This window comes from Coccinella septempunctata, chromosome 1 (assembly GCF_907165205.1).
Source record: "Coccinella septempunctata chromosome 1, icCocSept1.1, whole genome shotgun sequence".
NCBI classification, from domain to species: domain Eukaryota; kingdom Metazoa; phylum Arthropoda; class Insecta; order Coleoptera; family Coccinellidae; genus Coccinella; species Coccinella septempunctata.
The window spans coordinates 33034169-33049404 of record NC_058189.1 but is presented as its reverse complement, the minus strand read 5'-3'; the positions used below and the strand labels follow the sequence as shown (position 1 = coordinate 33049404).

General features: G+C 34.2%; 1 protein-coding gene across 3 annotated transcripts in view; it reads left to right on the top strand.

Moving 5' to 3' along the window:
• LOC123320214 (anion exchange protein 3) overlaps window positions 1-15236 on the top strand; it is a 254710-nt gene that overhangs the window by 216749 nt on the left and 22725 nt on the right. For all 3 annotated transcript variants that reach the window (XM_044907456.1, XM_044907464.1, XM_044907448.1), the window contains one exon: window positions 8811-8981. In XM_044907456.1, the coding sequence (XP_044763391.1) occupies window positions 8811-8981 (171 nt within the window). The remainder of the gene's footprint in view (window positions 1-8810; window positions 8982-15236) is intronic.

Sequence of the window (15236 nt, the reverse complement as noted above, 5' to 3'; positions counted from 1 at the left end):
TAAACCAGCTGTTCTTCGATTCAGGGCAGTTGCTGGTGGAGGAAAACGGTGGAACCTGATAATTTCAAAATGGTATGGGATGATCTAGTTTAATTGGTGTAATTCTTGTCATTCATCAATAACCGTTTGCAGTTATAGGTTGGGTTAGTTTATGTGAAAATACTCATTCATTTTCTAATAAACCTGATTTGTTCCACTTTCGATGTTATGTAGTTTGAATATCGCGCTGTTACAAGTCGTTTTCAAAGGAAAAATGTTTCATTTCCACAGTATATTATGAATTACCTCTCTGATACTATAGAGGAGTTTCAAATCCCATCATCCCATCTCAACCGATCGTCCTTTCCCCGTTCTTCGTATCTTGCAGATTGCAGTTGACCATGACACTAAATGTCACTTCTTTATAGATAGCATCCATAAAAATTCTTTGTCAAGCAGGTTTTGAAATATGGAGGAATATGGAATTTTGAAGGTTGTTGTCCGAACGGACTTTAGTACTTAATAGAATGTACCCTCATGTATTGCACTTTGAATATAGTTACTAGTGATGTGATATTATATATATCTTCGTTAACTCCGAATAGTTATTAATTTCACAGATTTCAGAGAACTAGATAGAGTAGAAAGATGTAATAACGAGTGCAAAAAAATTTATTGTCAAGCAGGCTGAATGCTATATAGTTAGTTTTGAAAGTTGATGTTAATGATATTGATGAGGGCCGGATTTTCTATTCAAAATTTTATCGTTTGTTGAGTCAAGTTGGGTTATGATATTTTGCGTTGTCTCTTGCCCATGGACGGAAAAACGTAAATCCGGACCTTCAAAATTCCTTCACTTAACGACGAAGTTTTTCGTATTTGGAAGCTTGTTACAAAAGACATATGTCCATATTGCATTGAGGCTGAGAAGTTGTTCAATAAATAAATTTTTTGTTATTAATAAACTAATAAACTAAAATGGAGCATTTCGAATTATTCATCAGCTGTTGCGCTGAAAATTTAGTAGTAGAGTTGTAGTAGACCTGGCAACGTCGAGTCGAGAGTCAACCACAGATATCCTAACTTATATCGATTGGAGTGAAGAGAAGATTCAAATTCAAATAGGAATGCTTTTTGTGATGATAAGCACTCGGATGACAAAAAAACAAATAAGATATTTACTATCGGCCAAAGCGAAGACTGAGCGTATTCTTTCATGGGGAATTCCTTGACCTCGTAGATACCATAACTAACCATGACCACTAGACTTTATCATAAATTGGTATTCGTTGCTGGGTTACTCGGTGTGGGGTAGGGCCTATCGAAATATTTCTTTGTTCCTGGATAACGTCGCACAGGTTCGATTCGGAATTAGGAATTATATCTATTCTGAAACGAGGACGTTACGTGATTGTCGCATCGATTTTTTTGTTGTGTCAGCCGGTCCGCTTTCCGTAAGCAGTAAGCGTTATGGTAGGTCGAAATTTAGCGAAAGTATATCGACGATTAATCGAATTAGAAGTTTGCCGATGAGTTATTGAAGTTGTCAATGAACCTGAAAAAAATTCGGATCGGCAGTTTTTGTTTATTGGGAAAAAACTATTGTTTCATTAATTTTTGTAATACGATTGCTGGATATGTGAAAGAATTTTTAAATTTCAATAAATGGTTCAACCACGCTTGATGCTATTTATACCTTAAATAGGGTTGGTTTAAAGTGTGGGAATCAGGTGAATTAATTATATTCGAATCGAAAGCTTCTCAGGCTGAATTAAAGAACAATGACGCATAACGAATCTGATGCCATATGGATTCTCTGTTACTACAGTACTTCCATTTTCATCGGGAATAACCTCAACTTTTAAAATTCGGAAGGCGCACCCTGTATATTTTTGCTGATTTCAAAACACAATGTCATTCCGAATTCGTACAAACTGAGTTTAGACTGTTTAGACGAAATAATTTGAAAAAATGAAAAATGAATGACTTCACAGTTCCCTACAGAGTGACGACATGGCTTAGCGTCAAATTTATTGTTGTAGAATTTCATGGTGATTGCTTTCAACATAACTTCATTTGTTGTGGTCTGCGGTCTTTCAGGTTTCAGCAACAGCAAATTTTTGAACATCCCAGCTGCATTAAAACGTTGCGAAGTAACCGTAGAAACTCTCTTACTACATTTTACCTATAATAATACTAATACAACAAAGAATGATCTGAAAAACACATGTTAGCGTTATTATCATTACAGGGTGTCCCATTTAAATTTTTAAATAGTAACAAAAAATATTTCATCAGATGAGTTGTGACGTCCTTGTAGTTGTCTGAATAGTTTCATAAATATCATTTTGAAGACATACATACATACATACTACAGTCCCTGGCCAGTTTATTAGACGCACTGAGGTTTTTTTTTTATATTTAGTGGTATTGCCCGAGGAAAAAGCAGAATATTTGAATTTCATTTCCACAGAATGTCAGTTTTATCTACGACTCTCATTAAATTGTTCTATTAGGCATTTATTTTTGATGTTGTAATATTAGTACTAAAGTATGAATTAGTACTATGTCTTTCAGTGGACGTCTTGCATGCTGAAGGTTCGGACGTTATTTCGATAATCCACATATGAAATCATCATCCTCGAATGCAGCAAACTGAACAATTCTGCATTGATAGTATGAAGCTGTCATAGCTACACAAGGTGGCTCAGCAAAATATTAGAATTTCATGTTGAATCATCAATAAATCAATATTTTTTATTGAATATGATATATTATATGTGAAAACCATTTACAGATGAAGTATATATAACATATACATTCAATTTAATAATTCAATATTCAAAAACCAATAACCTAATAACCAATTTCAAAGCGTGTTCAATTGAGATTTAGCATCGAATCAATGCGTCTAATAATATGGCCAGGGACTGTAGGTTCCATCCAAACTACATCCAAACCCTGTCAACATACACAATGCTCACTTGAGGAATTTCAGATTATACGATTTTCTTTTGGTTGAATTTATGTTGTCTTGCTTTGGGGGGAGACTCTGCATCTAAATTTAGTCGAGACATGTCTCGAGGTAGGTGCATCGAAGTATGATATAGAAAAATCTTTTCGTATTGTTTTTAATGATAATTTCTTTTTATTTCAAGAGCGAATGTTTTTTGGACTCCTACTATTTTTTTAAGCGTTTTAATGCATTGAAAAAATGATGAAAACGATAGGAGCCAATTAATTGATCATTATATACCTGATGATATTATAAAATTATATCAATCATTATATTCGACTCAGGCACGTGGAATTTTAGTTGAGAGATAATGAGCATTCGAATAAATTCTTCGTCAATTAGCTTTTAAAATTTTAAGGTTAATATTCTGTGTTTGAACTGAACACAGTGCTCTTCTATTCAATCATAGACAAAGAGACATGGACTGAGCAACGTCAGCATGAAATTGGCTTTTTTTATAGAAAGAGAGAAATGATCGTCGGGCGTTTACCTTCTCATTTTTGTTCACATAGACAAATGTTCACATGGACCAATCAAAATTCTAGACGAAGACAAGTGCATGCCCGATGTTCAGTTTCTCTCCGTCATTTTTTTGACCGTATTTCATGCATAGATAGAATGGGAAGGCACAGTCCATGTCTATATGTCTATGTATTCAATTTTGGAGGCGGATATTCTGGTTTTTCTTGAACGTAATTACGTAATATTATAGCTTCTACTCTACTTTACAATTTTGTGGTTTTCCTGCAAATTCTATAGAACTCTGAAGGCCTTTCTTATTTCTCGGTAGTTTGCTAGGAATTTGCCTTTAAGTTAGTATATCAAAAGTTGATCTAGAAGTTGGTATTGTTGGTTGAATGATGTATTATTTTATTTTCAATACGCGAAGAATATGGTGGTTAAAGCACAGAACATCAACCTTCAAAATTCTGAGATAAAAGTCAGAATTCTGAGGTAGGTCAGCTGAGCACGTGAATTTGAGAAAAAATGTGAAATTTTATACTTGTTTTGTACCGATTGAAATTTTAAAATTGATTGCGTTCATGTAATTGTTAAAAAATATAACAATGACTGTCAGCTGCGTATCTAGTGCGGGAAACACCCTCTGATTGATAAAATATGTATGAGTGCATTTATATGACCCGCGAAATTTTCGAAGGCTTAACTGACTACACACAAAAATATTTTTTTCCAGAGTATAATTCCGATTTTATAAGTCGGAATTCTGAATTGCAAATCGATCTTTTGAGAAGAAACAACCTGAAATTCTGAGATACCTGTAAGTCAAAATTCTGAGATACACTCAGAATTCTTAGATGCAAGTCGGAATTCTCAGATATAGGTCAAAATATTGAGATACAAGTTAGAATTCTGAGGTACAAATCAGAACCCTCAGATACAAGTAAGAATTCTAAGGTACCAGATGGAATTCTGATATCATGGCAGAATGCTGAGATACAAGTAAGAATTCTGAGGAGCCAGTTTAAATTCTTAGATAGAGTCAGAATTCTGAGATACAAGTAAGAATTTTAATATTTAAGTCAGAATTCCGATATACAAGTCAGAATTCTGGATGTGAGTTGAAATTCTAAGACACATTTTGAATTGCAAGATAGATGGTCAAATATAAGTGTAAAAGTGAATCTCACATTGCCTCAAGACTAGGAGTGTTTATAGTCTGAGAATGTTTCACTTTTATGACTTTTCTATGTTGTCACAATAGTTCTGTTAAATCATCATATTGATAGAAGAACAGGTTATATTTATACTGTTCTTACTTTAACACCGTCAAGAATCCCTCAATTGTATTGTATTTCAGATTAGTCAATTCAGTTTAAGAAATGGTCATTTGAAATTCAGTTTAGCGATGGCCTAATTTACAAACCACGTAATTCACATTTGTCACAGTTTTCATAGGAGAAACAAAAAACTGATTTTTTCTTTTATAATTGATAAAGAATTTCTGTAATAATTAATTTTTGCACATACATTAAAATATGCTTTAGTATTTGTATGATGCATTTATTGAATAATATCACGGAGAGACCATCAAATTCGATTTAGTTGGAGTTACTGATTACTGATTACTGATTGCTGGGTGTGTTGGACGGACTAACCCAAACCTGCCACCGCGACCAACGGTCTATTGTAGCACACAAGCATGCTCAAAGAGCTAAATCTCTCCCTCTAGTCCCATCCTACCCAAAAAGGAGATGATGTCGGAGGGGGAGTGATTCTTGAGTTCCTCTAGGATCATCTTCGGAGAGCCGAAAACTCCGAGTCTGACCCTGTCTGCCGCCGGGCAGTCACAGAGGATATGCTCAATTGTTTCGTCTTCCTCTAAGCAGAGTCTGCAGAGTGGGTCATTGACGATCTTGAGTTTTTTGAGGTGGGCTCTGAGTCTGCAGTGTCCTGTAAAAGTCGGAGTTACTAGGTTTATTAATTAGGCCATCGTTAGTCACATTCATTTCAGAAAACATCAAATGTAACTCAGATTCAAGATTCAAAGGCGGTCCTACGTGGGGGAGAGGAATAAAGGGGGAAATTATCCCCCCAGGGCCCATAACGAATTCGATTTTTTAAATTTTTCATATGAAAAAATTAAGAAAAACAATATTATAGTGAAATGAAAAGGAGAGATTCCTTGTACAATTTTGAGAAATAAAATATGGGACTGCAAATGCTACCTAGAAATACCTACAGCTGTAGGTATTTACACCCTAGGGTGTTATTTGAAGTATTAATTTAAAATTTCAGTTGTTCTTTCAATTACTACCCCTCCCAGAAAATCAGTCTAGGGCCGCTCTTGCTCAGATTAGTCAATTTAATTTCAGAAACCATCAATTTCAAATCAGATTAATCATTTATAATTCAGAAACCGTTAATTGTAATTAACAAAAAACGAATATTATTCAAGGTTACGTGTCACTTGTCTACGGGATTTATTTGATAGCTCAGTACAGGATGATTGATTATAAATGCCCATACCCTTTCAAAAAATTTTTTTGCCACGTTGTAAAAAAAGATTCATGATTCAAAATAATTAGAAATTTATGAAAAAACCTAATTTTGCCGATTTTCGAACAATTTTTTTCAATCACAGGGTCAATTTGTGATTAAGGACAGCGTTTTCCGCCCATATTGATACTAGATTATCGAATTACCACCCCTTATTCAAATTATTTTCAGTAATTAATCGAACAATTTTATTGATATTTTTTACCAATTTTTAATCTCCAGAAAATGGGGAAGCTTTTGAAATTGTTCGCAAAAAAAATTTCATGATTTTTTTAAACTGGAGGGGATTTATTCTGAGTAATAAAAATTATGTAGAAAAAAAATTTTATTTACATTTACTGAGGTTTTCGGAACTACATAGAATTATTTTACTTAGGGGTGATTCTACAAAAATCTAGCATTAATATGATGATTGAAAAAAAAATTTCGAAAATCGGAAAAATTAGGTTTTTTCATAAAATTCTAATCGTTTTGGAAACGGTACATTTTCGCTGAACTAAAGTTAGTGTCATTCGACAGTATTTAGTCCACCCTATCATGGTATGACATGTTTGATTCACTAGCTTTGGGAGACCCTTTATAAAGGGTGTTGCAGAAAGCCTGAACGTGCTCCTATTTTCTTATTTCAAATGGGCACCTTTTTTTATCCAATCCCTTCGTTCTCCTGAAAAATTATGATTTTTTTTTTAGTCAGTAATGCCTGTTTACGCATGCTTCAATTGATTTCTTTCGGAATTTTTATTTTTTTCTTAAATGAATAAATAAATAAATAAATAACAAAATTTCGTTCAGAATAATAGTTGATATTTTTTGAAATACAAATGGCGATTTCTGAAATGAATTTGACTGATTTGAGAATAAATCTGTCAAATTACCTGAGATTTTTATAAATTAAATAAATCATCTTGTATGGCTCAATCAATGCTCGAGATTGAAAGTGAAAATGAGATGGGGAAGTTCTTTTCCTTTCGTTATCTCGTGAGTTGTGGACAATTTTGTTCCAGCGAAGTCGAGTTTTAAATATTGTCATTATCTCTGTTACACCTATTTAATTGAAGACTAGTCACACTGTTGCTTTGTACACCGTACACGATTCAAACTCGCAAAAGCTGAAGTGTTTTCCGACGTTGACAAGAATGGAAACTAACTATTTCAAAGAAGCAAAAATGGTTGAGTGTAGATTGTCACCCGCATTACCTACCAGTGAGAATCCTGTTACTTAGTATTCTATAACAGCTATCACTTCGAATTCCGGAAACGAAAATGGCTATCAACTGACTTCTTTCAATTTAAGGTGAAATAATTAATCTGCTGATCCAACAAGCTTTAATGAGATCATTATACATAATTATTCGCAAAGAAATAGATTCCCACATTAGCAATATTTATAACAATGGTCGTGTTTTTCATTTCTTCAATTTTGTCCAACGCTCTCCCTAATTAATCAATGAAATCGTGGTTTTGAAACACAAAAATTCTACGTCGTGGGCGGCATACGATTTCTTCTCCCAGTCGCCAGTCGCTTCTGCAAGAATAACAATTACAAATGCTTGAACTTCTCGTATTTCATAAACAATAACGAAGATTCTTGAATGAATGGGAATCAACAATGGGCTTCAGATATTTAATATCCTTCGATAAAATATCAATAAATGTTATGTCGTTATCGAAATAGCAATGTTATTATTCAGGGTAATCAACGAATACTTTTCATCGTCTACTATCATCTAATCTAAGGATGCTATGTTATAACATGGCGGAAATAAGGAGAAACAATGAAATAAACTATCACATGCACCACTCGCAGAAACTGAATTATAGAATTCCATCATATTTGTTTTGATTTCTTATTTTGATCTGAAGCGCACTTTTGAAAGTCTTCAAACTGTTTAAATTTCTAGAAAAATTAACTGCATACTACTCTCCCCAAAAGACTTAATAACGGAATTATCATAACATTCATCAATTAATTTAGCAATTATGAAAAGATTCGTTCTACTATGTTCGTGATGTTTCAACCCAAAAAGTTGATTCACTCAGTTTTGTTTCACTTGACAACAGTTTTAGCCTTTCCTTAGGAAAGAAAGTTTCCTAACTCATATTTTCTAAAAATAATAAATACTTTAGAATTTAGATCTAAGGGAGATATCTGCCAATAAGATTGTTCTTTTCTTAGGTTAATGCAGGGGTACTAAAACCTAAGAATGGAACCAATTTAGTTGGTAGCCCATCAGACCGAACCAAAGGGATGAAAAGTCACTTTAGGTCTTAGATATGTAGATTAAGCTCTTTATTAAATGTCGCCAAACATGCCATATTAACTAAGATCCAAAGTGACTTTCCACTAAATTAATAATTCCTTCGGCTCTGTCTATAAAGTCGATAGTTCTTTCCCTATGGGCCCATTAGATTAGAATTAGATTGGTTCCTCTCGTAAGTCTCACTTGTTACGCTGCATAAAGTCATCATAAGTGTTTAAAATTACTTAAGTTTAAATTCAACTGGATTCCGTGGTAGACGTCCCGTGGACAACGGATCATACACTATACTCTTTTGTCCTTAAAATTCAGGGATCGTTCGATAGTGAAAACTCGCATTATTATGTGAAATGAATTGGCAAATTCAACCTGAAGTTTCCTTGTTTTGTGCATTTGGAACTCATTTAATATTAAAAAATTACGATCCAATTCATATTCAATTGGTCCTTTTATTTTGGACACAAAATCGAATATTGTGTTATTCCATATTCTATATCATGGTAGCAAAAACTATTTATTAATATGACACTTTTTTGCAGGTGAAAACCCACAAGATGCACATCTTCACTGGTGTACAATTAGCTTGTCTCATATTCCTGTGGATTGTTAAATCCACGAAGGCGGCTCTGGCGTTTCCTTTCTTCCTAGTTCTCATGGTACCCCTGAGGGCTCAACTGACCCACTTCTTCTCAACGAGGGAGCTTAGGGCGGTAAGTCGGTTATTCATTTCTTTCACTATTTAATTTTTTTTTCATCTTACCCCAGTATAATATTTGTGCTCGAGTTCCCGCATAATTGTGCGTAAACCGTTTGTATAATAATGCCATCGACGGCTTGAATTCACGACGTAAAAACGAAAGATGTTGAAGTGGGCTTGTCTGTAGGATTACCTAAAAATAATGAAACTATCGAACATAAATTTTTGATGTACAGATTTGTACAGGGTGTCCGCCAGAAACTGACCCTATACCTTATATGCGAAATTATAGAAGCTATCGATAAAATTTTGAAAAATGAAATTTGTTCTGGATAAATTAGTCTTCAATAATTCTACCTACGATACCTACATACTATCTTTTAACTAGAGGGTTAATACTCAATGATACTACTAACTATTTTGTATACAGTGTGGCAATACAAAGTAACCTTTTTTTAAATGGAACACAAAACGCCCTACAATAAAGGATGCATACTACCCGCTGATATGAATACCTATGAACAAGTACTACGATCCGAATTGAACTAGCCAATTTGCCATCTGCTAAATGCAGAACGTTCCACTTAAGGACCATGGTTTCTGTCTCATTTGACGTCGTCAGAGCAACACAGCTCCTTCTTTGATGGAAAACGCTTGGACCTAATCAAATATTGATAGTAGCTTCTGAGTATTATCGAGTAGTACTCGAGCGCCATCCAGTATGAAACGAAATCCGGTTCAATCCTCCCCAGATCGAAACTCAGACGAATACAATGGCATATGTCCCATATTCTTCTTATTCGCCGGCCTGCTTATTGCAGACAACATGCGTGTGTGAATCGAAAAGTTGGGAGAACGTTCAGTTCACGGCAGTATTGATGCCAGCGCTAAAATAATGATAACGACTCAACAGGGAGGCAATGACTACAACGTTCAAATTTCAAAGTGAAATTTTCTAAAACCTTCCCTTTACCTAATTGAAGCAACTTTGAGTATGTAAACGGGTTTTCTAAAATACAGGGTGAGATGACAGTGCTCGATCTCTTATAGGAAGAGAATCGATCCTAATCAGCGCATAAGCTGATATTATTTATTATTATTTTTGACTCCATAGGATGGTTCGAAAGTGGTGAAACGGGATACCCCCTGATTTTTCAAATGAGAATACCCAATTTCATGGTTTTGATGGTTTTAACTTGAAACCATATCTTGAAAATCGTTCGAGATGACTTATGATATTTTTTTATTCATTTTCCGAGGAGTTTTCAAGTCAGCAGTTTTTCGAATCATTCTATAGTCGGTCTGAAAGACGTTGCAATTTTTCGAAAATGACCTTTAAAAAATTTCAATATTTTTTCAATTAGCATGGACTGAAATTTTTTTGTCTGTAGGATACCCTAGTTACCAAGTGGATAGTCTTCATTTTCATGAAAACATTTTCAGTCTAAACTGAATTTTTTAAACTATGTATTCATTTCAAGCCTTAAATGTTTCCATCAAAATCAAATGAGTATACGCTATTTTCGAAAATTTTTTCAGAATACCATCGTTGAAACAAACACTTCACAAAATATGGTGACAATATTGACTACAATACAATACCTACAATATCTCTAAAAATAAGCGTAATAGGTCCTTTTGTTTGGAAACGGATAGACCAAAAAATATGCACTTGGTCTCATTCGACGAAATTTCAATGTTCTACAACCATCATATACAAGGAGTTCCTAAATTGGAGATATAAATGAAGAGGTGAGATTCCTCAAATCATTCTAAGAAAAAAAGTCCCATAAAGTTTGGATGGAAAACGTTTCGAATTTTTTTCAAGTTTTTTTTTCTCATAGTATCTACACTTCACCAGATAATCAACTGAAATTTGGCATAGATATTGCAGTTGAGAGTTCATACCATGTGACATGCCAATTTCGATGGCTCATCTACAGAGTGCTATTTTCTCTGGAGCACTCCCCTCTTTTCCTCCAGAATTTTTTTTTTGGTGAAGTTGATTTGAAAAAATGTAAAAAGATGCTTTGCTGTTATACTGAACTTTATGGTCTTATTCTCTCGAAAAAAATCCAAATTGTCGTGAAAAAATCCAGTTAGCTGTGGTGAATAAATGCATTATTAGATTAGTTTTTCAGTTTATTTTCTCGATCTGATGAATATGTATCTTGTGAAGTGTAGGTACTCTAAAGCCCGTTTGTAACAGCCGAGAATTCTCTACCAAATTTTGGTAAGAAAACGGTAGAGATTATTTTGTATGCAACTGAACAGAGAATTCTACCGAAAGTGCCTATGTAACGGTAAAGAATTCACGAGTCGCAGTAAATTTTCAGAGAATTCTCGGCAAACGGGCTGGAGAAAAAGTTGAAAAAAATTCTAACACCCGAAATCTCGAAAATGAGACTTTTTTTCTTAAAATTAATCTAGGAATTCCCTTTTTTCGTTCGTACGTCCAATTTATATATACGCTTTTTTTCTAAGATTTTTCTAGGGAATCAACGTTGATCTGAACATTTTTCATCTCTGAGAATTGGATCAAGTTTGAGATCCTCCAGTTTGGAAACGGAAACGTCCAAGAAATAAGCTCTCGGCCTTATTTGAAGCAGAAGTCTATATTCTACATAACCACTGAAAACCGGCTAAAGTTTGAGGTTCCCTATCTCTTGTATGAAAAATACGCGCTTGGTTTTGTTCGACTCGGAATTTTTTTTACAGATAACTTTCCTAAGTTATCCGCTACTTGACTTGATGATTTTTCAACATCTCTGAGAATTAGATCAACTTTTAGAACCGCTAGTTTGAAAAAGGGTAGTCCAAAAAATACTGGCTTGATATTTTTCGACGTAGATTTCAATGATCTAAAATTTTTATGTCGGTTTCTTTTTTCAAATAAACGCTGCACTCGATAATTTCCCAAGAAAACCAATTTTGGAACGAACATTGTATATCGTCTCTGAAAATCGAATCAAGTGATTCTCTGGGAAACTGGTGGTGCGCCTGGTCTTATTCGACGCAGAATTTTTTTATTCATGACATATTCGCTACTTTCGAATATATTATCGAATAACCAATGGTGAAATGAACAACAGTCCTTTTTGACTCATTGTTTCACCTCACGACTATTCCAGTAATAAAAACACTCGACGAGGAACTCTTTGAATTGACCTTATTCAACGATTCCAAGAATTCTCGAGATAATTTAAAAGAGAACAATTGGAGCGGAACTGAAAAGAATCAGGCTCGAAAATATTAACACAATAACCGGCCCAGTCTTATCGATGATTTTATTCTGGATGACGTCGTCTCCTGACCATTAATCACGAATCACTTCATTTCATGAAACCAATTATCGTATTGATGGAGATAAATGCACAAATATTGTAGGATAAATGAGAATGGAACGATATCGGCGCACTGTTAGGAATTCGAACAATAACATGCTGTCACCTAGAGTAAATCTTTTGTTTTTCACTCATTCATCAGTTAATATGTATGCTGTTCGAATATACAGTGCGCGTCAAAATTATGGAACAAATTCATTTTCTCAGAAGGAAAATATTTGGCAACAAATTCTTGAAACAGGTCAATTTTCGTTTCACTTTTATCGAAAATTTATGCATTTTCGAAGGATTTTTGTTGCACCCTTTGCCATCCCCATCAACCCTCCAAATTTTTTGATTAGGGAAAGTGGGTCATTTGGTACTTTTTTGGCAAGGTCGTTTTTTTTTAAATTAATTAGTTCAAAAATATTTTCAGTATGCATGTGCACTTTGTCATGCCTCATTTACTTTGAGACGATGATACCTGTTGAAATTTGTCACCGAATGAAAGACGACCATTACAGTTTTGTTCATGCACAACTTTCAACCCCTACGAACCCTTTTATCTAGAAAAAAATGGAGTGACATTGGAAATTTATTTCGGCATTGAAGTACCACCCGGAGAATCATTGTGCATTACAAGATATGTTAAATTAAATGTTCAAAATGACCACCATCGCTCTGGATATAATAATCAAAGCGCTTGGGGTTGAAAGTTGTGCATGAACAATACTGTAATGGTCGACTTTCATTCGGTACCATCGTCTCAAAGTAAATGAGACATGACAAAGTTCACATACTGAAAACCTCTTTGAATTGACAAATTTAAAAAAAAAGTTTTTTTCTCGAAATTTTCTGCATGCTTGTAAAGAAGATACAAAGACCTTGCCAAAAAAGTACCACATGACCCACTTTCCCAATTCAAAACATTCAGAATGTTGATGGAGATGGCACAGGGTGCAACAAAAATCCTTCAAAAATGCATAAAAATTTGGTAAAAGTGAAACAAAATTTAAAAATATTTGTACGAGTCAAAGATTCACCCTGTATAGCGAGAACTGTCGACTGCTGAGTCGACAGGCTGGACGCGAGCTTGCTTACATCTTCAAAATGAAAATTTAAAGAAACGTACCAACAGTTCGAGTTCTAATTACTAGGCAGAAATCATCCTTTAACGATAAAGGATGATCCTAACAATTGTCTGGATTTTGCAATTTCGAGCTTTTCAGTTGACTTCCGCAATCTTTTTCTTCGTGACTTCAATCCTCTTTGGGGCGGAAAAACTTCCCTCCGATTTCGATGAGGTTTGAGGGACATGCGAAACATCATTTTGAGAATCTCATCGTGTACTGACTGACCCTCTAAAATCCTCTCAAAATTTTCGATCAAGAAATGACATTCAAAACGCTGAAATGAATGTTTTTTCTCGAACACTATTGGGATCACATTTTTATGCAGTTCAGAGTTCAATTTGAAGGAGGTTTAATATACATGGTGTGTTCAATTCGTTGTCTACTGGGAGGATCTCGAGAACTTTATCAGCTAGAAGAGAACGGATATGACATGCTAGAGCTTTTTTTTCTGAGTAATCCAAATCTGAAAACAGAACTGGCTTATAATTTCTAGATTTTGAGTTATGAACAAATATTGATAAAGCCATTTTCAATAACGCTGCAAGAGAAATAGACGCATTGATGCGTAGGAAAAGTGATTCCGACCACAACAGTATTGACTCCAGGAAAAGTGAATGCATATTTAACAGTCACTATGGTAACGCATCTCTACTTATTGTCTTATTTTTCGATAGTGAAACAAAAAGCAGAAAAAACTTTATATTTTTTCTCACGAAATAATTAGGTTAATAGTGTGGTTCTCTTCATAAACTTTTTAGGGTTTTCACTCCCAATCTCTGAAACAAAATCAATTAAAAATGAAATCAACAAATTAGTGCAAGAATTCACGCAGGAGCAAATCGTTGATTTCATTTTTAATTGATTTTGTTTCAGAGATTGGGAGTGAAAACCCTAAAAAGTTTATGAAGAGATGCAGAATCCTCCCAGAATAAATTTCAATCGATATCTAATAGTGTGGTCCAACAAAAACTTCTCGATTTTCCGGCTTTAAAATGAAAAATGTGGAAAATCGCTCGGACCCGTCAATTTTTAATTTGAGCGGGAACAACATTTCCGCTCTTTGGATCCCCGTAACTACAACACTCTAACGGGGGGTGAACACAACCCCTTGATTTTGAATAGGGATGAGGGGTGTTGCGATACCTCATGTTGAAGATTTTATCGAGTACTATCTGATCCTGAAATTCCGCTTAAAAATTTACAGTGGAAGAGACTTTTGAGATTGGTTTATTAAACATTTAATAGATGTCTTTCTTAATTACATTTTGCTATTTTCTGAAATAAATTTCAGGGTATCTGTAATACAAATGGTTTCTGAATTATAATTGACGGTTTTTGAAATAAATGTGACTAAACTGAATTTCAAATGAAATTGAATTGACTTATCTGAATTAGTTTTGATGGTTTTTGAAATAAACTTGACTAATCTGAAATACAATTGATGTTTTCTGAATTTCAATTGATTATTTCTGAATTACAACTGGAAATGGTGTAGTCGTACGATTGTTTTGTGCATATGTCGAAGAAATGAGAATGTACAACATACCTTTATACCAAAAATTCAGGAAATTTAACCGAAAGTCATTTACATGTACAACAGCACGAGTGATATGACTATAAGCGGTTGATTAGGGTTCAAATCAAACTCAATTCCAATCAGAAAATCATTTTTTTAAAATGAAATGTATGAACAAGAACCCAGGTAACAACTTGTGTGCAGATTTCCTCCTCCAATTATACAGGGTCCGTCAGAAAGAACGCATGTTTTTCAACTGGGAGACAGACAAAATAAGTGTGAGAATTTTTTTTTAT